At 43.2% G+C, this 21523-nt stretch overlaps 1 protein-coding gene across 1 annotated transcript in view; it reads left to right on the top strand.

Annotated features, from left to right (window-relative positions):
* The window catches only part of LOC115142626 (nidogen-1-like), a 60606-nt gene that overhangs the window by 27431 nt on the left and 11652 nt on the right, over positions 1–21523 (top strand). The window contains exons 7-12 of the mRNA XM_029682222.2: positions 871–1071; positions 2557–2790; positions 10101–10238; positions 11103–11231; positions 11577–11720; positions 20836–20964. Of these exons, the coding sequence (XP_029538082.1) occupies positions 871–1071; positions 2557–2790; positions 10101–10238; positions 11103–11231; positions 11577–11720; positions 20836–20964 (975 nt within the window). The remainder of the gene's footprint in view (positions 1–870; positions 1072–2556; positions 2791–10100; positions 10239–11102; positions 11232–11576; positions 11721–20835; positions 20965–21523) is intronic.

Below are 21523 nucleotides of genomic sequence, written 5' to 3'. Positions count from 1 at the left end.
ACATACGTTCTATACATTTTTTTTCCCCCCTACTGTTTAGAACGCAAGTAAGGGTATTCGGACACTGCCAATCTCCTTGCTCAGGGAAAGTACATGCTCTACAGGCCATTTGAGTGGTATACGTGGAAGTTTAAGTGAATTGTGCCAAGTGATTAGGACTATCTTTCTCTTTTTGATACATTCCTCAACAAGTTGAACTCCACTTTAGTCTTCCACTTGGACGTTTAAAAAAAATGTAACCTCTATTTAACAAGGCATGTCAGTTAAGAACAAATTCTTATTTACAATGACAGCCAACCCCGGCCAAACCTGGACGACGATGGGACAATTGTGCGCCGCCCTATGGGACTCCCAATCATGGCCAGATGCAGTGCCTTAGACCGCTGCACCACTCGTGAGCCCATGATTTGTTGGTAGAGTGATGATGGGTAAAATTATGGGGAATTTGTTCTGTGTTCCCGTTTTTGGTGCATTTTTCTGCTTTTCGGGCCTCAAAATGTTGCTCCAGCTCATTGCTTCCAGCTGACTTCACTTATTTCAAAATGTTCCCCTTTGATGTGTAATGTTGTTGGCTTCAGGGAGAACCAAAAGTGGGGGATACACTCAAGGGTATGGGTGAGGATGCAGAATTAAGTTGCCCCTAAATGCTGATCTTCAGTACGGCTAGGTTTTGTGTTTCATCACATAATGGTTGAGCTTTTGGGTAAGGCAAGACGATCCTACATTTGTGCTCAGGAGCTGAAGAGATCCTACGAGACTTGGTTATCTCTCACTTTCCTTCTCCCACCACCATCTCTGCTCACGCGCACACAAACACCCTTCAACCCCACAACCATCCTCAACCGCCCCCCCCCCCCCCCCCTTCCCCAGGTGGCGTGTTCTCCAGGCAGGCCGAGGTGACCTTCTTACCGGGCAACGAGAGGCTGACCATCAAGCAGGAGTTCCAGGGTGTCGACGAGCACGACCACCTGGTGGTGAGCACCGAGCTGGAGGGCCGTCTCCCTGAGGTCCCACACGGCTCCACTGTCCAGATCGACCCATACAAGGAGCTCTACCAGTATGGCAGTAACCGTAAGTCATGACCACACCAATATAACATGGAATGCAGTCAATTCCATTTCAATTGAGTCGATTCACAAAAATGATTTTGATCTCCTGAATTGAGTAACCCCAAACCTGGAACTCAACACTGTCACAGTTTGTAATACATCTAATCACATAAGAAAGGTCAGCATTAATCCCAATGTTGTTATTAGTCCAATTGCTCTTACGTGCGACCAGGTAGTAGTCTATCTTATTCTTTTCATGAGACACATAGTCTTAGAAACACTTTTGGCAGCAATTACAGCTGTGAGTCTTCTTGGGTTAATTCTCTAAGAGCTCTGCACACCTGGATTGCGCAATATTTGCCCATTATTCTTTTAAAAATTCTTCAAGCTCTTTCAAGGTGTCATATTCAAGTCTTGCCATAGATTTTCAAGCAGATTTAAGTCAAAACTGTAACTTGGTAAAGCAACTCCAGTGTAGACTTGGCCTTGTGTTTTAGGTTGTCCTTCTGAAAGGGGAATTCCTCTCCCAGTGTTTGTTGGAAAGCAGAATGAACCAGGTTTTCCTCTAGGATTTTGCCTGTGATTAGCTCCATCCTGTTTCTATTTATCCTGAAAATGTCCCAGTCTTTGCCTCAAGAATACCCATACCATGATGCAACCATCACAATGCCTGACAATAAGGAGGCAATTACTCAGTGATGTGTTGTGTTGGATTAGCCCCAAACACAATACTTTCCATTTAGGCCAAAAAGTATATTCCTTTGCGTGCTTTTATTGCAGTAGTATTTTCTTGCCTGGTTGCATACAGAATACATGTTTTGGACTATTCTGTATATATTCTGCACATTTTTATTCTTAATTTAGGTCATTATTGTGGAGTCACTACAATGTTGTTGCTCCCATCCTCAGTTCTCTCCCATCACAGCCATTTAAAATCACCAATGGCCTCATGGTGAAATCACTGAGCAGTTTCCTTCCTGTCCTGCAGCTCAGTTCAGAAGAACAACTGTATCTTTGATGTGCCTGGGTGGTTCAATACATCATCCACAGCATACTTATTACTAGCCAATGCTTAAAGAGATATTCATTGTCTGACTTGTTGTTACCAATCTACCAATGGAAAAGCTCTTTGTGGTTGAAATTCAACACTTGACTGAGGGACCTTACAGATATTGTATATATGGGGGAGAGAGGAAGGGGTAGTCATAAAATATTAATTTCAACCCTTATTATTTCACACAATGTGATTTGTTAAGCGAAATTTGCGAATTTAAAAAAAAAACTTTTTTCTCTCACTTTGACATTATGGACTATTTTGTCTAGATCAATGACAAAAAAAATCGAAATGAAATCTATTTCAATCAAATCAAAATCCAATCAAAATCCAATCCAACTTCGTAACGCAACAAAATGTGGGACAAAAAAGCCAAGGGGATGAATACTTATGATACCAACTGTATATGGATGTTCAATGTAGCAACGTTCCACTTCTTCAAATTCTCTTCAGGGATCACCTCCTCCTCCAACCGCGACTACACCGTGAGCCTACTGGACGGCAGCGTCCAGACCAAGACCTACCAGTGGCGTCAGACCATCACCTACCAGAGCTGTCCCAATGACGAGGCGGTCAGGGCCGTGCAACCTACCCAGCAGCTCAGCGTCGACCAGATCTTCGTCATGTACGACTCGGGCAACCAGCTGATCCGCTACGCTATGAGCAACAAGATCGGCTCCATCCACGGTGAGTAGAACCCCTTGTGTTACAGCTAACTATAATGTTATTCTAACCTTGTGCTTAAGCTCTGCTAGTTGTGTTCACATTCTTCTAATGTTCCGCTAATGTTCTGCTAGTTGTGTTAGTCTTCTGTTAATATTCTGCTAATGTTCTGCTAACCATCTGCTAACAGGATTGGGCCCATCCTCAGTGAGTATAGCCTTTCATGTAAATACTGATAATCTTCAGCTAACGTTGGGCTTATGTTCTGCTATATTTCTGCTAACTTTCCCGCTACATCTGGCTTATCCACTATGTTTGGCTGGATGTGGCTGTAAGACAGACACCTGATGCTTAAATTTAAATGGTGGTGGAAACCCTGCGTGGATTTGCGACAAGATCATATGATCGATGTTAGTAATGACAGGCAAACAGGAGTACCAAGAAGGACAATCAAGGCAAAATAACATTGTTGTGGAAGGAATCCCAGTCTCCACACAAGACCTGGACGGAATCTGAGGAGAAAGTGAGAAAAATGATTGCTGAAAAGCTGCAGCTAGATCATAAGAAGATTGAGGTGTCAAGTTCTTCCACACAGACAAAACATTTCTGTATGGACCTCGCTTTGTGCAAGAGGGCATTGTTATGCTGAAACAGGAAAGGGCCTTCCACAAACTGTTGCCACAAAGTTGGAAGTACAGAATTGTCTCGGTCATTGTATGTGGTAGCATTAATATGTCACTTCACTGGAACTAAGGGGCCTAACCCGAACCATGAAAAACAGCCCCTGACCATTATTTCTCCTCCACTAATATGTACAGTTGACACTATCCATTCAGGCAGGTAGCGTTCTCCTTCTCCTGACACAGATTTGTCTGTCGGACTGCCAGATGGTGAAGCATGATTCATCACTCCAGATAACGCATTTCCATAGCTCCAGAGTCCAATGGCGGCGAGTTTTACACCACTCTAGCCGATGCCTGGCATTGCGCATGGTGATCTTAGGCTTGTGTGTGGCTGCTCGGCCATGGAAATCCATTTCATGAAGCTCCCGACGAACAGTTATTGTTCTGACGTTGCTTCCAGAGGCAGTTTGGAACTTGGTAGTGAGTGTTGCAACCGAGGACAGGCGATTTTTAAGCAGTACCCGCTTCAGCACTCGGCGGTCCCATTCTGTGAGCTTGTGTGGCCTACCACTTCACAACTGAGCCGTTGTTAATGCTAGACATTTACTCTTCACAATAACAGCACTTACAGTTCACCGGGGCAGCTCTAGCAGGGCAGAAATTTGACAAACTGACTTGTTGGAAAGGTGGTATCCTTTGACGGTGCCACGTTGAAAGTCTGGTTTTGCTGAAATAGATGAATCAACTAATTTGAAGGGGTGTCCACATACTTTTGCATATATAGTGTATGTTAGCCATCACTGAGACTCACTTAGATAATTAATTTGACAACACAGCAGTAGCATTACAGGGATATAACATCCCAAAAAAGACAGGAATAAATCCGGAGGAGGTGTCTCTGTATACATTGCATTCGGAAAGTATTCAGACCCCTTCCCCTTTTTCACGTTTTCTTACGTTACAGCATTATTCTAAAATAGATTAAAATACATTTTCCCCCTCATCAATCTACATACAATACCCAATAATGACGAAGTGAAAACAGGTTTTTAGAAATGTTTAAATGTATTGAAACACCAAAACAGACCCTTTTTACAGACCCTTTGCTATGAGACTCAAAATTGAGCTCAGGTGCATTCTGTTTCCATTGATTATCCTTGAGATTGCATATGATTTGTGGAGATGGGAGAACCTTCCAGAAGGACAACCATCTCTGCAGCACTCCACCAATCAGGCCTTTATTTCATAGTGGCCAGATGGAAGCCACTTCTCAGTAAAAGGCACATGACAGGCCGCTTGGAGCTTGCCAAAAGGGACCTAAAGGACTTTCGGACCATGAGAAACAAGATTCCCAGGTCTGATGAAACCAAGCTTGAACTCTTTGGCCTGAATGCCAAGCGTCACGCCTGGAGGAAACCTGGCACCATCCTTACGGTGAAGCACGTGGTGGCAGCATCATGTTGTGGGGATGTTTTTCAGCGGCAGGGACTGGGCAACTAGTCAGGATCGAGGGAAAGATGAACGGAGCCAAGTACAGAGAGATCCTGCTCCAAGCACTCAGGGCCTCAGACTGGGGTGAATGTTCACCTTCCAACAGGACAACAACCCTAAGCACACAGCCAAGACAATGCAGGAGTGGCTTCAGGACAAATCTCTGAATGTCTTTGAGTGGCCCAGCCAGAGTCCGGACTTAAACCTGATCAATTATCACTGGTGAGACCTGAAAATAACTGCAGTCATCCAACCTGACAGAGCTTGAGGGATCTGCAGAGAAGAATGGGAGAAACTCCCCAAATACAGGTGTGCCAAGCTTGTAGCGCCATACCCAAGAAGTCTCAAGGCTGTAATCGCTGAGAAGAGTGCGTCAACAAAGTACTGAGTAAAGGGTCTGAATACTTATGTAAATGTGATATTTCAGATGTTCATTTTTAATACATTTGTAAAGAAAAATCTAAAAACCTCTTTTTGCTTTGACATTATGGGGTATTGTGGTTAGAGTGATGAGGGATAAAACCCCCCCAAAAAATCTATAATAAGGCTGTAAGGTAACAAAATGTGGAAAAAGTCAAGGGGTCTGAATACTTTCCGAATGCACTGTATGTTCAGAGCCAAATTCCAGTGAAGCTCAGAGATCATACCTTGCCAACGGTTGTTCCAGTGTTGTGGTTTCAGGTTCATCTGCCCCATCTAAAGCCTTCTTTTGTGGTGCTGCTACTGGCCACCAAGTGCTAACATTAATTATCCGGATAATATATGTGCAATGCTTGATAGTGTATATGATGTTAACAGAGAGGTCTAATTTCCGGGTGACCTAAAAATATAGTTTTCATCAAGTTGTCCCGCTCAAGAAGAAACTGCTTACTGTAACCAATGCCTATAATCTGCTTCAGGTTATTAATCAAGCTACAAACAGTACAGGAACTACTGTATATCATCCACGTGTATTGATTATATTTTTTGTAATGCTGCAGAACTTTGTTCTATAGGTGCATCCACACCCATTGGATGTTGTGACCACAATATAATAGCTGCATCCAGAAAAGCCAAGGTTCCAAAGGCAGGGCCTAAAATAGTGTTTAAGAGATCATACAACAATTTTTGTAGTGATTCCTATGCTGAAGATGTAAAGAAGATTGATTGGTCAAATGTGTGTAGTGGGGAGCATCCAGACGCTGTAATACATTTCTGAAATTGCTCCTTCCAGTTATTGATAAACATGCACCTATTAAGAAACGGACTGTTAGAACTGCTGAGACGTGGATCGATGAGGAAGTGAAAAAAAGAGTGGAGTGGCTAATGTGTCTTGCTGCACACCTGATTGGCAAACCTACTGTAAATTGAGAAATGGTGTGACTAAACTAAACAAAAAGAAGAAGAAACTATATTATGAAACTATGATAAAATATATAAAATATGATGGAAAAAAGCTTTGTAGAGCATTAGATTCAATTATGGGCAGAAAGACTAATTCAACACCGTCTTTTATTGAATCAGATAGCTCATTCGTCACGAAACCCTGTGATGTGGCCAATTATTTCAACAACTACTTCATTGGCAAAGTGGGCAAATTCAGGCATTAAACTCCAAAAACAAACTGTGAGCCATCATATTCAAGCATAAAATACCGAATTATGAAAGAAAAGCAAGGTTCATTTAAACGTCATAAAGTTAGTGTGGAAGAGGTGAAAAAAAATGGAGAAACCACCTGTTATTGACAACTTGGATGGAAAGCTCCTGGGGATAGCAACGGAATATGTTTGCCGCTCCTATGTCTCATATCTTCGATATGAGCTTGGAGAAAACAAAAAAAATCAAAAATCTCAGACCTGAAGGGAAGCTAAAGTCATTACGCTACCCATGAATGGTAAAGCGCTCTTTTCTGGTTCTAATAGCAGATCAATAAGTCTACTGCTGGCTTGAGAAAACGTTCGGAAAGAATTGTGTTTAACCAGACACAATGTTATTACTTCATGAACAAATTAACAACAGACTTTAAGCATGATGGGCATTCTGCACATACTGCACTAATACAAATGGCTGAAAGAAATGGATAATAAACAGACGGTGGAAGCTGTACTGTTAGATTGCAGTGCAGCCTTTGATATTGACCCTAATCTGTTAATGGAAAAATGTATGTGTTATGGCTTTACACGCATATCATGAATTAAAAGCTATCTATCTAATAGAACACAGAGGGATTTCTTCAATGGAAGCCTCTCTAACGTAATACATGTAGAGTGTGAAATTCCGCAAGCCCCGTTACTGTTTTCTAGCCTCAAACAAAGCCTGCGTGTCGATGTATGATGAGTATTCAACCCTATACACATCAGCGGCCACAGCTAGCGAAATCACTGCAACTCTGACTCTGGGGGAAGTAGATTAAGGGCCTCATTGCCGAAATCCCGAAGTATCCCTTTAAGCTCTAGACCTAAGATGGACCTGGTTATGAAAAATGTGACTATAGAACAAGTTGAGGAAACTAAACTTCCTGGTGTCACCGTAGACTGTGAATGGTCATGGTCGAGGTATATTGATTCAATTGTTGACAAGACGGGGAGCTGGGGAAAGGAGATGCTCAGCATTCTTAACACCACAACTGGCCGAACAAGTCATACGGGCTGTAGTTGGATCATATCTTGTCTACTTCCTAGTAATATGGTCAGGTGCTGCAAAGAAAGACATAATAAAGCTAAATCTGGCTCAAAACAGAACAGCACGTCTTGCCCTGCAATGTTCCAAGAGATCTAATGTCAACAAAATTCATGTTGGCCTTTCCTGGCCCGAAGTACAGGAGACATTGTCTGCGTCGCTTCTCAATTTTGTTAGAAATATTAAGGTGTTAAAAACTCCAAACCGTCTATTCAATCCACTGACACACAGCTCTGACAGACATTCATATGCCACAAGGCATGCAACTAAAGGTATCTTCATAGTCCCTAAAGCCCCAAAAGATGAATGTCAATGATAGCATGGAACTCCCTGCCGTCTCAAATCACTCAATCAAGCAACAGTAGTTAAAAATTTTTTTTTTGCAACACATCACAGCACAACGCCTCTGACCTAAATAGCTGTAGCATCTCCCTCCCGAGCACATCTGGCAGTCAAGTTAAGGATAAAGATAAGATGTACCCTTGGCATCAGGATATCAAGAACTGCTCCGAGAAAGCAATTGTAAGTAAAGCCCCGGTACAGTAAGGACTTAGAGGTCTGGTCAGCTTACTGATGTTAGTGAGAAGAGCAAAGTTTACGAAAGTGTATTTTGTTTTGTGACTGGTGGATGCTGCTGTGTGTGAGTCTGGTGTGGGGAATGACAATGGAAATTCAAAACAAGTTCATGAGAACCCGGAGGAAACTCCATAAGAGAATCGGACGAAACTCTGTATCAAGGGGACTTAATTCATTTTATGAATAAGTCCGAAAGCCACGCACTGTACATTAATTAGCTAACCCTTTACAGGGAGATAGATTGTAACACGGCAAATGTTGGTTTAGCTCATCTCAATAGACTAGACGGGGACAAGGACATATGTGAAGCCCATCTGATGATAATGACGACTGTTCAATTTATTGAACGGAGTGGAGTGTTGGATCTCTAAAAAGTCCACATATGTAGCTAAAGGATTACATTTAAACTTGCACTTGCATTCAGTAGCATCTATGAATCGCAAAATGATTATGAAACATATTGACGTCAAACGGGAAAACCAAAGACACCGGTGGTTCCTAATGTTGTGAGATTCTTGCTGGTGTTTCCAGAACAGCTGGTTCTAAGAGATTCGGATTCAGGACCTGCGATTGTAACAGTATACATTTTCCCAACAGATTCCTCTGTCTCTACTCGTACGTGTGTCTTCTTTAGACATCTGGGGGGATGTTGTTACCACTCATTTGTTGTCTCAATGGACCATCGTATTACATACATTTCGCTTCAAGAGCGTTTGAATTCCTGACTATACACAGTATGGAATGTCGAGCCAAATGAATAGTAATTATCTGTAGTGTAACATTATCCGTAGGTAAACCAAAAACCTAGTGTTGTATTTCCTCAGCTGGCCTTTCTAAGACACCCAAATCCTTGACAGGGTAAAGGTTAGCGGATAAGGTATACAAGGGGCCGTGCTTCAGTTCACACAAGGTTATTTACTGCAGGTAGGAGGTGTAAGAAGAAGGGGGGGGGGAGGGGGTAAAGAAACCGGGAGAGGGGTAAAGGTACATAGGGGATGGCCGGGGGTGGCGATCAGGGGACCGGGGTGGCGATCAGGGGGCCGGGGGTGGCGATCAGGGGACCGGGGTGGCGATCAGGGGGCCGGGGTGGCGATCAGGGGGCCGGGGTGGTGATCAGGGGGCCGGGGTGGCGATCAGGGGGCCGGGGGTGGCGATCAGGGGGCCGGGGTGGCGATCAGGGGACCGGGGTGGCGATCAGGGGGCCGGGGTGGCGATCAGGGGGCCGGGGTGGCGATCAGGGGGCCGGGGGTGGCGATCAGGGGACCGGGGGTGGCGATCAGGGGGCCGGGGGTGGCGATCAGGGGGCCGGGGGTGGCGATCAGGGGACCGGGGTTGCGATCAGGGGGCCGGGGTGGGTTATGCAAGCAAACTTGACTCAGCTGGAGTTTATTGGCAAAATTGGAACATCTGTGCCGAGTTTCCTGTGAGGACGCAGTGGGGTCTGGAGGAGCAGGGACTTCAAACGTGCACCCCCTCCCCAATAAGCAGCTGTCTGATAAGCAGTCGGCGCATCTAACAGCCAGGAGAGGTGTCTTACATGCCTGTGTATACAAAACTGAGACGTGTGTGTGTGTGTTTGATGTCACTACAGCTTGTCCAGCTATTCCACAGCGTAAGCCATTTCCAACAATAACTAACGTGTGGGTTACTGGGAATCGATTAATTTCAGGTTGTAGTACTATACTGTGGCTTTTCAGACTGAAGTATTCAAAGACTGAAGTAACTCCAAAGTAGAACTCCCCTGATCCCTTGTTTTACAAAATCCATCATCTGAAAACAGCCACACAAAAGCCTTACTGAAGGACTATATGTAGCCTATAAGTGAATTGCAACCAATTAGTCCATTCCATGTTTACTGCAACTATTTCACTTAAATTCTAGCTATAACATCAGAACGATCCCTGAACTAGGCATTGATGGCATCACCCACTAACACGGAACCCACTGCTACCCCTCAAGAGAACGGACTTTTGTTTTGATTGACAGGTGGCCCACCAGAGCAGAACCCATGTTTTACCGGCAGACACGGCTGCGACACCAACGCCGCCTGCAGACCCGGAGAAGGCATCCAGTTCACCTGCAAGTGTTCCACTGGTTTCACTGGGGACGGACGTCAATGCTATGGTAGGGGCCCTGCACACTATACATATCAGCTTAAACCTACGCCAGCTGATGCATAAGGGACATGGGGAATAGTCTTGAAGTTTGGGTTGTACTTTATTTTACCTATTTACCTGGTAATTAATTAAAGAATGCATGGTAATAACTTTATTACATTGTTATTATCTAATAAACTTAATCGGTTTCATGGGGCTTCTTTGAACTAAAGACTACTTGGCACCATTTAGTGGTGACCAATTTCCTTAAATGATTTCAATAGCAAAGCATACCAATTGTAGCAATTTCTTGAGTAAATACTAGCTGCAATAGGACTGAAAGTGAAGTTGCCCTAGATATTGATCTTCGGTCAGTTTAGCAATTTCCCCACTAAGGATTGGGGGAAGATTGGGCTGAAAACAGCTCATTACATTTCATATGACTGATCTTCATAAAATAGGTAATATTGGTAAGATGGCATCTTCATAGCAGTGGTCATGATATTACATTGAGCTTATTTTGTACTTTCTAAGAACTCAAACGCTTTACATCAGTAAAGGGCAAGACCGCACAAAGAGAGAAACAAGTATTACAGGACTGAGAGACTGGAAAACAAGCAATGTCATTAGGAATACCCCATCACTAATAATTCATATTATTAATATACTGTAATGTACAGTATATTGCTACATAAACTACAAATGACACAAATGATCACATTAAATAATGTATTACAAATATGCAATGAAATAATGTAAGTATTATTATGGCTGTTGATATGACTTGCGGTAAACATGAATCTGGTGCAACAGAATTGCCCTCGGGACAAATAAAGTTGTTTTGAATTGGATTGAGTTAAGTTGAATTGATTTGAATGTGCTCATTTTGTAGACATTGACGAGTGCAGAGAGACACCCGAGATCTGTGGTTCTCACGCCGTATGCAACAACCAACCGGGAACATTCCGCTGCGAGTGTGTGGACGGTTTCCAGTTCGCCAGCGATGGCAAGACCTGTGTCGGTATGTAGTGCTGAAAAAGTGTGTTTGCAGCTGTGTTGGTCTTTGCTTGCATGGCCCCCAAAATAACTGTTGTAGTTCACACAACTTAATACACACTTAAAGATACTAACCCTTTACAGATTTTTTCATAGCATCTATATTAATCTTCAGCTCCAATTTAAGAGTTTCTATGCCATATCAGTCTATTAATCTGTTGTTTTCATTAGTCTATCGAACCGTCTACAGAAACTTTCTCACATTTGCTACTCATTTTTATGGTTTTAGTTTAATCAAACTAATGATTCAGGGGATTTCTGTCTCCACCAAGTCTAAAATCTGCCTCCCTTTCCCCCCTATCCCTTGTAGAAGTGGACCGTCCCATAGACCACTGCCAGAGGGGTACCAATAACTGCGACATCCCAGAGCGGGCACGTTGTAGCTACACGGGGGCGTCCGCCTATATTTGCTCCTGTCTGTCCGGATTCGTGGGTGATGGTCATACTTGCCAGGGTAGGGTGACACTTAAACAGTTGTGTGTGTGTGTTTGAGGGTGCATGTTTAATTATTCTTGTGGGGACAAGAAGCCCAAAAAGAAAAATTGGACCAACTGGGGACATTTTGTTGGTCCTCACAAGGTTAAATGCTATTTCTAGGGGGTTTAGGGTTAAGGTTAGAATTAGTGTTAGGGTTAGGAGCTAGGGTTAGTTTTAGGGTTAGGAGCTAGGGTTAGGAGCTAGGGTTAGAGTTAGAGTACGGGTTAAGTTTAGGGTTAGGGGTTAGGGAAAATAGGATTTTGAATGGGACTGAATTGTGTGTCCCCACAAGGTTAGCTGTACAAGTGTGTGTGTGCTGTGTTTGCGTCCGTGCTGTGTGTGTGCCTGCGTGCGTACATGCTTGGTGGCAGCCTGTTTTCTGAGGTTGAAGCACTGTTTTTATTTACTAATACTAAACACTAAATGATTCATTTGACTTAAATGATCTGAACTCACTCACGGGAACAATATTTATTTGTCATTAGGTCTTAACCTTTTTTAAAATGTTTTAGTTGTTATTAGGGGGTCGGTCAGCTTTAATATTGCAGGTAGATTGTAGCTTCCATCAATGTATTTGTCTGCATCATTTCCAATCCCCAATATATATTTTTGTAAATATATGTACAGTACAAGTCAAACGTTTGGAGACCTAATCATTCAAGGGTTTTTCTTTATTTTGACTATTTTCTACAATGTAGAATAATAGTGAAGACATCAAAACTATGAAATAAGACATATGGAATCACTTAGTAACAAAAAAAGTGTTAAACAAATAAAACAACTTTTTTTTATTGGAGATTCTTCAAAGTATCGGCCCTTTGCCTATCAGGTATCAAGGTAAGACCCAGATGCAGACCGTGTCGAAGTAACAATGTTTACTACAGCAACAGCGGCATCGGAACAGGACAGCAGGCAGGCTCAGGTCTGGCAGAGGTCGGTAATCCAGAGGTGGGGCAAAGGTACAGGCAGGCAGGCAGTTCTCAGGGGCAGACAGAGTGGTCAGGCAGGTGGATACAGGGTCAGGACAGGCAAGGGTCAAAAACCAGGAAGACAAGAAAAGAGACTGGGGAATTGCAGGAGCTGACACAAAAACTCTAGTTGGCTTGACAAACAAGGCGAACTGGCAACAGACGAACGGAGAACACCTGTATAAATACACATGGGATAATGGTGAAGATGGGCAACACCTGGAGGGGGGTAGAGACAATCACAAAGACAGGTGAAACAGATCAGAGTGTGACATTGCCTTGATGACAGCTTTGCACACTCTTGGTATTCTTGGTATTAAGCTCAGGTCTACCCTGTTTTCATCCTTGAGATGTTTCTACAACTTGTTTGGAGTTTACCTGTGATAAATTCAATTGATTGGACATGATTTGGAAAAGCACACACCTGTCTATGTAAGGTCCCACAATTGTTAGTGCATGTCAGAGCAAAAACCAAGCCATGAGGTCGAAGGAATTGTCTGTAGACAAGGACACAGTGACCTCCATCATTCTTAAATTAAAGAAGTTTGGAACCACCAAGACTCTTCCAAGAGCTGGCCCTCCGGCCAAACTGAGCAATCAGGGGAGAAGGGCCTTGGTCAGGGAGGTGACCAAGAACCTGATGGTCACGCTGACAGGGCTCCGGAATTCCTCTGTGGAGATGGGAGAATCTTCCAGAAGGACAACCATCTCTGCAGCACTTCACCAATCAGGCCTTTATGGTAGAGTGGCCAGATGGAAGCCACTCCTCCGTAAAAGACACATGACAGCCTGCTTGGAACTTTCCAAAAGGCACCTAAAGACTCTCAGAAACAAGATTCTCTGGTCTGATGAAACCAAGATTGAACTATTTGGCCTGAATGTCAAGTGTCATGTCTGGAGGACACCTGGCAACATCCCTACGGTGAAGCTTGGTGGTGGCAGAGTCATGCTGTGGGGATGTTTTTCAGGGGCAGGGACTGGGAGACTAGTCAGGATCGAGGGAAATATGTTTTTCAGGGGCAGGGACTGGGAGACTGTCCTTGAGTGGCCCAGCCAGAGCCTAGACTTGAACCCGATCAAACATCTTTGGAGAGACCTGAAAATAGCTGTGCAGCAACACTCCCTATCCAGCCTTGAGAGCTTGAGAGGATTTGCAGAGATGAATGGGAGAAACCCGCCAAATACAAGTGTGCCAAGCTTGTAGCTTTGTACCCAAGAAGACTCGAGGCTGTAATCACTGCCAAAGGTGCTTCAGCACAGTACTGAGTAAAGGGTCTGAATTCTTATGTACATTTTATATTTTAGTTTTTTAGTTTTTACAAATTTGTAAACATTTCTAAAAACCTGTTTCACTTTGTCATCAGATTGATGAGGGAAATATCTATTCACTCCATTTAAGAATAAGGCTGTAAAGTAATAATGTGGAAAAAGTAAAGGGGTCGGTATACTTTCCGAATGCACTGTATGGACAGTACCAAAATAAATGATCTAATGACTGTCTCTTCCCAGCAAAATCTGCAGAGCTGGGAAGGTTGAATCACCCATATACAGTTGAAGCCGGAAGTTTGCATACATCTTAGGCAAATACATTTAAACTCAGTTTTTCACAATTCCTGACATTTAATCCTAGTAATAATTCCCTGTCTTAGGTCAGTTAGGATCACCACTTTATTTGAAGAATGTGAAATGTCATAAAGTTTGAGAGAAGGATTTATTTAAGCTTTTGTTTCTTTCATCACATTCCCAGTGGGTCAGAAGTTTACATACACAAGTAGTATTTGTATTAGTATTAGTATTACATACACATTGCCTTTAAATTGTTTAACTGGGTCAAACATTTCAGGTAGCCTTACACAAGCTTCCCACAAGCTTGTTGGGTCAATTTTGGCCCATTCCTCCTGACAGAGCTGGTGGAACTGAGTCAGGTTTGTAGGCCTCCTTGCTCGCACACGCTTTTTCAGTTTTGCCCACAAATTTTCTGTAGGATTGAGGTCAGGACTTTGTGATGGCCACTCCAATAACTTGACTTTGTTGTCCTTAAACCATTTTGCCACAACTTTGGAAGTATGCTTGGGGTCATTGTCCATTTGGAAGACCCATTTGCGACCAAGCTTTAACTTCCTGACTGATGTCTTGAGATTTTGCTTCAATATATCCACATAATTTTCCTACCTCATGATGCCATCTATTTTGTGAAGTGCACCAGTCCCTCCTGCAGAAAAGCACCCCCACAACATGATGCTGCCACCCCCGTGATTCACGGTTGGGATGACATATCAGTGTGGATGACGGATCACCACCTCAAGCTGAACCTCGGCAAGACGGAGCTGCTCTTCCTCCCGGGGAAGGACTGCCCGTTCCATGATCTCGCCATCACGGTTGACAACTCCATTGTGTCCTCCTCCCAGAGCGCTAAGAACCTTGGCGTGATCCTGGACAACACCCTGTCGTTCTCAACTAACATCAAGGCGGTGGCCCGTTCCTGTAGGTTCATGCTCTACAACATCCGCAGAGTACGACCCTGCCTCACACAGGAAGCGGCGCAGGTCCTAATCCAGGCACTTGTCATCTCCCGTCTGGATTACTGCAACTCGCTGTTGGCTGGGCTCCCTGCCTGTGCCATTAAACCCCTACAACTCATCCAGAACGCCGCAGCCCGTCTGGTGTTCAACCTTCCCAAGTTCTCTCACGTCACCCCGCTCCTCCGCTCCCTCCACTGGCTTCCAGTTGAAGCTCGCATCCGCTACAAGACCATGGTGCTTGCCTACGGAGCTGTGAGGGGAACGGCACCTCAGTACCTCCAGGCTCTGATCAGGCCCTACACCCAAACAAGGGCACTGCGTTCATCCACCTCTGGCCTGCTCGCCTCCCTACCACTGAGGAAGTACAGTTCCCGCTCAGCCCAGTCAAAACTGTTCGCTGCTCTGGCCCCCCAATGGTGGAACAAACTCTCTCACGACGCCAGGACAGCGGAGTCAATCACCACCTTCCGGAGACACCTGAAACCCCACCTCTTTAAGGAATACCTAGGATAGGATAAAGTAATCCCTCTCACCCCCCCTCCCCCTTAAAAGATTTAGATGCACTACTGTTCCACTGGATGTCATAAGGTGAATGCACCAATTTGTAAGTCGCTCTGGATAAGAGCGTCTGCTAAATGACTTAAATGTAAATGTAATGTAAATGTGTTTTTCAGGTTGCAAGCCTCCCCCTTTTTCCCCCAAACATAACAATGGCCATTATGGCCAAACAGTTCTATTTTGTTTCATCAGACCAGAGGACATTTCTCCAAAAAGTATGATCTTTGTCCCCATGTGTAGTTGCAAACCGTAGTCTGACTCTTATTTTATGGCAGTTTTGGAGCAGTGGCTTCTTCCTTGCTGAGCGGCACTTTTCACACCAATGTACGTTCATCTCTAGGAGACAGAGCAGTATCTCCTTCCTGAGTGGTATGACGGTTGCGTGGTCCCATGGTGTTTATACTATTGTTTGTACAGATGAATGTGGTACCTTCAGGCATTTGGAAATTGCTCCCAAGGATAAACCAAACTTGTGGAGGTCTACAATTTTTTTTCTGAGGACTTGGCTGATTTCTTTTGATTTTCTCATGATTGTCAAGCAAAGAGGCACTTCTGACCCACTGGAATTGTGATACTGTGAATTATAAGTGAAATAATCTGTCTGTAAACAGTTGTTAGACACATTAAGTAGATGTCCTAACCGACTTGCCAAAATTATAGGTTGTTAACAAGAAATTTGTGGAGTGGTTGAAAAACGAGTTTTAATGACTCCAACCTAAGTGTATGTGAACTTCCGACTTCAACTGTATATAACATTCTATTGGTTTCAAGAATATTGTACAATAATTAAAATTGAAAAATTCTAAATTTTGAATCTGGCTAATAACGGTCCTCTAAGTACAGTATATAAAAAAATGTTTGGTGTACCTCCACTGTTATGCCATCCAGCCCTGGAGTTTTCCCAGACCTAAACACTTGAATTGCATCAATAAGTTTTTCCTCTGTAATTTAGCCTTCACATGAGTATTTCTGTACAACTGTTTATTTTACTTTATTAATAGAAAATAAATCCATACAGGTGAATTTGGTTAGTGGATATGAAGGAGACAAAAATATGCTTAAAGTACTTCATTTCCTCTTTCAAAATATAGTTTGGTGAATCATGGGTGACTGTCATTTGTGACAAGTTTCAGTAAATAATTTTTGGCAGCATGTTGAAGATTAAAATTATTTGGTGCATTTTTCTCCATATTCCATCCAGTTCGCTTCATTTTTTATAATCTATTACACACAATCTTTCTTGAACAAGTTCCTCCATTACTTTTAGCTTTTCTTCTAACTTATTCTGAGCCTCTATGGTTAAGTTTTTATAGCTATCTATCTGTTCTGTTAGTCCTTCCATTTCCTTTGTTAATATGGACTCTTTTGACCGAAATTGCTTTTGAGTACTGAATTTCATGGCCCCTAAAGGCACAATTAAAAGTGTCCCATACAATAAGGGGATCTGCTGTACCTATGTTATGTCTGAAAAAGTCAGTTATACATTCTTCTGTCCTAGTTAAAAACAAGTTATCATCCCATAGGCTTTGATTACATTTCCAATATCCTCGCCCACGTGTAAATTCTGTAAGAGTAATATAAATGCCAATTATTTAATGGTCTAACCGCATTCTGTCCCCTATAAGCACTTTTTAAACTTTTGGTGCCAGAGAGAATGACATAAGAAAGTAGTCAAGACGACTAGCTTGATTGAGCCTCCGCCATGTATATCTCACTCGGTCAGGATTTTTACTCCTCCATATATCCAATAGTTCCAATATATCCATGACATTCTTGATTTCCTTAAGGGTGATAGTTTGAAGTGTGACTTATTTTACTGTCTTTAGAGGTATTTAAAACCTTATTATAATCTCCCACCATAATAGTCTTGTATTGCTTGTAGGGTTGATCAATTATAATATATATTTTCAAAGAAGCGTGGATCATCATTGTTTGGAGTTAATGAGCTATATCTGTTTATGGTTCAATAACATATTTAAAATCATCCATGTACCTAGAGGATCTGTTTGGACAATTTGCACATTCGGATCAAAATTACTGTTAATTAATATCATCACCCTTTTAAATTTCTTTGCCCGTGGGTGAAATATATTTTGCCGCCCCAGTCCTTTTTCCACGCAACTTCATCTGAAATTGAATGAGTTTCCTGTAAACACTAGATATTATATTCCTTCTGATTATGTCTTATTATTATCTGTTACACCATTGCCATTATAACTGGCAATTCTTATTTCACAATTTACCATAATGAGATACAAGTTTCAAATCTAAACTCAGCAAAAAAAGAAACGTCCCCTTTTCAGGACCCTGTCTTTCAAAGATAATTCGTAAAAATCCAAGTAACTTCACATATCTTCATTGTAAAGGTTTTAAACACTGTTTCCCATGCTTGTTCAATGAACCATAAACAATTAATGTACATGCACCTGTGGAACGGTCGTTAAGAAACTAACAGCTTACAGACGGTAGGCAATTAAGGTCGCAGTTATGAAAACGTAGGACACTAAAGAGGCCTTTCTACTGACTCTGAAAAACACCAAAAGAAAGATGCCCAGGGTCCCTGCTCATCTGTGTGAATGTGCATTAGGCATGCTGCAAGGAGGCATGAGGACCACATATGTGGCCAGGGCAATAAATTGCAATGTCCGTACTGTGAGACGCCTAAGACAGCGCTACAGGGAGACAGGACAGACAACTGATCGTCCTCACAGTGGCAGACCACGTGTAACAACACCTGCACAGGATCGGTACATCCAAACATCACACCTGCAGGACAGGTACAGGATGGCAACAACAACTGCCCAAGTTACACTAGGAACGCACAATCCCTCCATCAGTGCTCAGACTGTCAGTCTGACAGTCAGGTTGAGAGAGGCTGGACTGAGGGCTTGTAAGCCTGTTGTAAGGCAGGCTGTAACGTGACAAAATGTGGAAAAAGTCGTTAGACCAGATAGGACTGTCAAAAAGTGCTCTTCACTGATGAGTCACGGTTTTGTCTCACCACTGGTGATGGTCGGATTTGCGTTTATCGAGGTGGAGGGTCCATCATGGTCTGGGGTGGTGTGTCACAGCATCATCGGACTGAGCTTGTTGTCATTGCAGGCATTCTCAACGCTGTGCGTTACAGGGAAGACATCCTCCTCCCTCGTGGTACCCTTCCTGCAGGCTCATCCTGGCATGACCCTCCAGCATGACATTGCCACCAGCCATCCTGCTCATTCTGTGCATGATTTTCTGCAAGACAGAAATGTCAGTGTTCTGCCATGGCCAGCGAAGAGCCCGGATCTCAATCCCATTGAGCACGTCTGGGACCTGTTGGATCGGAGGGTGAGGGCTAGGGCCATTACCCCCCAGAAATGTCCTGGAACTTTCAGGTCCCTTGGTGGAAGAGTGGGGTAACATCTCACAGCAAGAACGGGCAAATCTGGTGCAGTCTATGAGGAGGAGATGCACTGCTGTACTTAATGCAGCTGGTGGCCACTCCAGATACTGACTGTTACTTTTGATTTTGACCCACCCCCCTTTGTTCAGGGACACATTATTCAACATGTCTGGGGAGCTTGTTCAGTTTGTCTCTCAGTTTGTTGAATCTTATGTTCATACAAATATTTACACATGTTAAGTTTGCTGAAAATAAACACAGTTGACAGTGAGAGGACATTTTTTAAATTTATCATAAAATAATATATCATTTAGTTTATTTATCATAATATATGTGTAAACTCACCATTAAAAAGTACCATAATGATTGAGTGTCCATAGCTATACCATGATATTTGCATTGCTACTAAGTAAACCTCCAATTGTTCCCCACTATTCCACCCAATAAAACCCCTCCCTGTCCCAAGATGGGTTGTCATCCCAGTGACCGGCAGACCACCCCCGTCACCCCGGATCCCAGGGACCCCGAAAGACCGGGACCCATCCTTCGAAAAGAGCACACAGTGCCACCGACAGAACAGGCATGCAAAATTGAGCAAAAATGAGGAGATTTGGTTAACTTGGTCAAGTCCTAGGTGATGGAGATCCCCTGAAAACACACACTCGCTGGTCTCCAATTGTGACCATTTCCCCAAGCATCTCTGTGCAGTCAGACCTTTGATTATTTGTACCACCAGGTCCACAATAATATGCCCCCTCTCTGATTGTCAGAGTGTGACCCCCCCCCCTCCATGAGTTACTGTAGATGTGTCTCGACTTGCATTTGTAGCCCTTCTCTAGTTACTAGGCCATATTAGAATAGTATACGTTACTGTCCATCATGCAAAATAAAGTTGTCTTTTGCTTTTCTTGGATCCCCCAGACACCACAGAAACACACAAACCCTTCATCTTTAAAAAAAACAGTCCATGTCTTCTCTCTAAACTGGGTCTCTCTACGTTGGACCCTCTGAGTCCTTCTCGTTGTAATACACCCACACTGAGGCCCCTGCGAGAGGAAATGTGTCCACCTGGACAGGAAATGCAAACAACCCGGCCCTACAGCTGGGGAGCCCGTTGATCATGCGTTTTATTCATCCATCCATCCCTGTATTTCTTATTGTCCCTCGTCCAATGCAACAATGGCCCACCACCAAACGAAAGCAGTAGGAATTTTGTGGATTTGTAGAACTCCTTTTTCATTTGTTGACCTTAGAGTAGACTTTAGAGGTTGAGGTAGTGAGCTGGGTGTGTTGCATCCAAAGAATGGTATCCCTGACCTTATCGAACGCTAAGCTTCAACATGTGTACAAAGTACTTTAGTTATGCAGATACAATGTTTTATTGACTGTACTTTTCTAAAGAATGATGTTTCTTTCCCCATCTAACACCATTACATAACACAGTATGTGACATGCCATGAATGTATGTTTCACATTTAGATCCTTTATATAGTAGTGCAATACCAATACTTTTTGTATTTCCATAGCAGGATTTAATATTCACATTCCAATTGACTGTGTATATTTCAGCTGTATATTACAATATTTTGAAACCTTATTTTCAGTTGAATTTAGCATCTGTGTCCTTATTGCTTCTCATTGACTGTTGTTCCTCACACACAGACATTGACGAGTGCGAGCAAGGTCGCTGTCACCAGGACGCCGTCTGTTATAACGCTCAGGGCTCCTTCACCTGTCAGTGCCGCCCTGGTTTCCATGGCGATGGCTTCCAGTGTGCCCCTGGCTCCCCAGGTAGGTAACCCCTGTGCTTTTTGGTGTAAATAAATCCCCTTTTCAAACCCCATGTTGTGTGAGAGGAGTTCTTCTCAGGGTCATGGTCATTTGGAACCAAACAGAAGTTTGATCCCCGGTCAAGTCATACCAATGACTCTAAAAATGGGTGAATCTGCAGTTCAAACACTAACAAAGTTGTCACCCGGCCAGTGCTTTGGTAAATAGCTACGGGATGGGGCTGGAGAAATGTAACCATTCTCAAGTGTATAGATGGAGCAATGGATGCAAGAACTGACCATCCATGACATCAAAATTATAGTTTTAACCATGTTTTAAAGCGATACATTATTATTGATGTGCAGATTGGCCCTTTAAGGAAATGGACAGGGGGTGTACACTAAGCTGCCTCATGCTGCAGAAACAGGATATAGGCTCCTACCCTATGGGCCATTTTGTCTCAGACAAGGCTACTGATACTTATAAGTTAAACAGCAGCCAGAGGCAGTATAGTCAAGGGAAGTCAAGAGACATGCATTCAGAAGGAACCTCTAAATTGTATGGCTATGTCCGGAAGTAT

Source organism: Oncorhynchus nerka, unplaced genomic scaffold, assembly GCF_034236695.1.
Source record: "Oncorhynchus nerka isolate Pitt River unplaced genomic scaffold, Oner_Uvic_2.0 unplaced_scaffold_38___fragment_2___debris, whole genome shotgun sequence".
NCBI lineage: Eukaryota > Metazoa > Chordata > Actinopteri > Salmoniformes > Salmonidae > Oncorhynchus > Oncorhynchus nerka.
The sequence above is the reverse complement of the archived record's forward strand: the minus strand, read 5'-3'. Positions and strand labels throughout refer to the sequence as shown.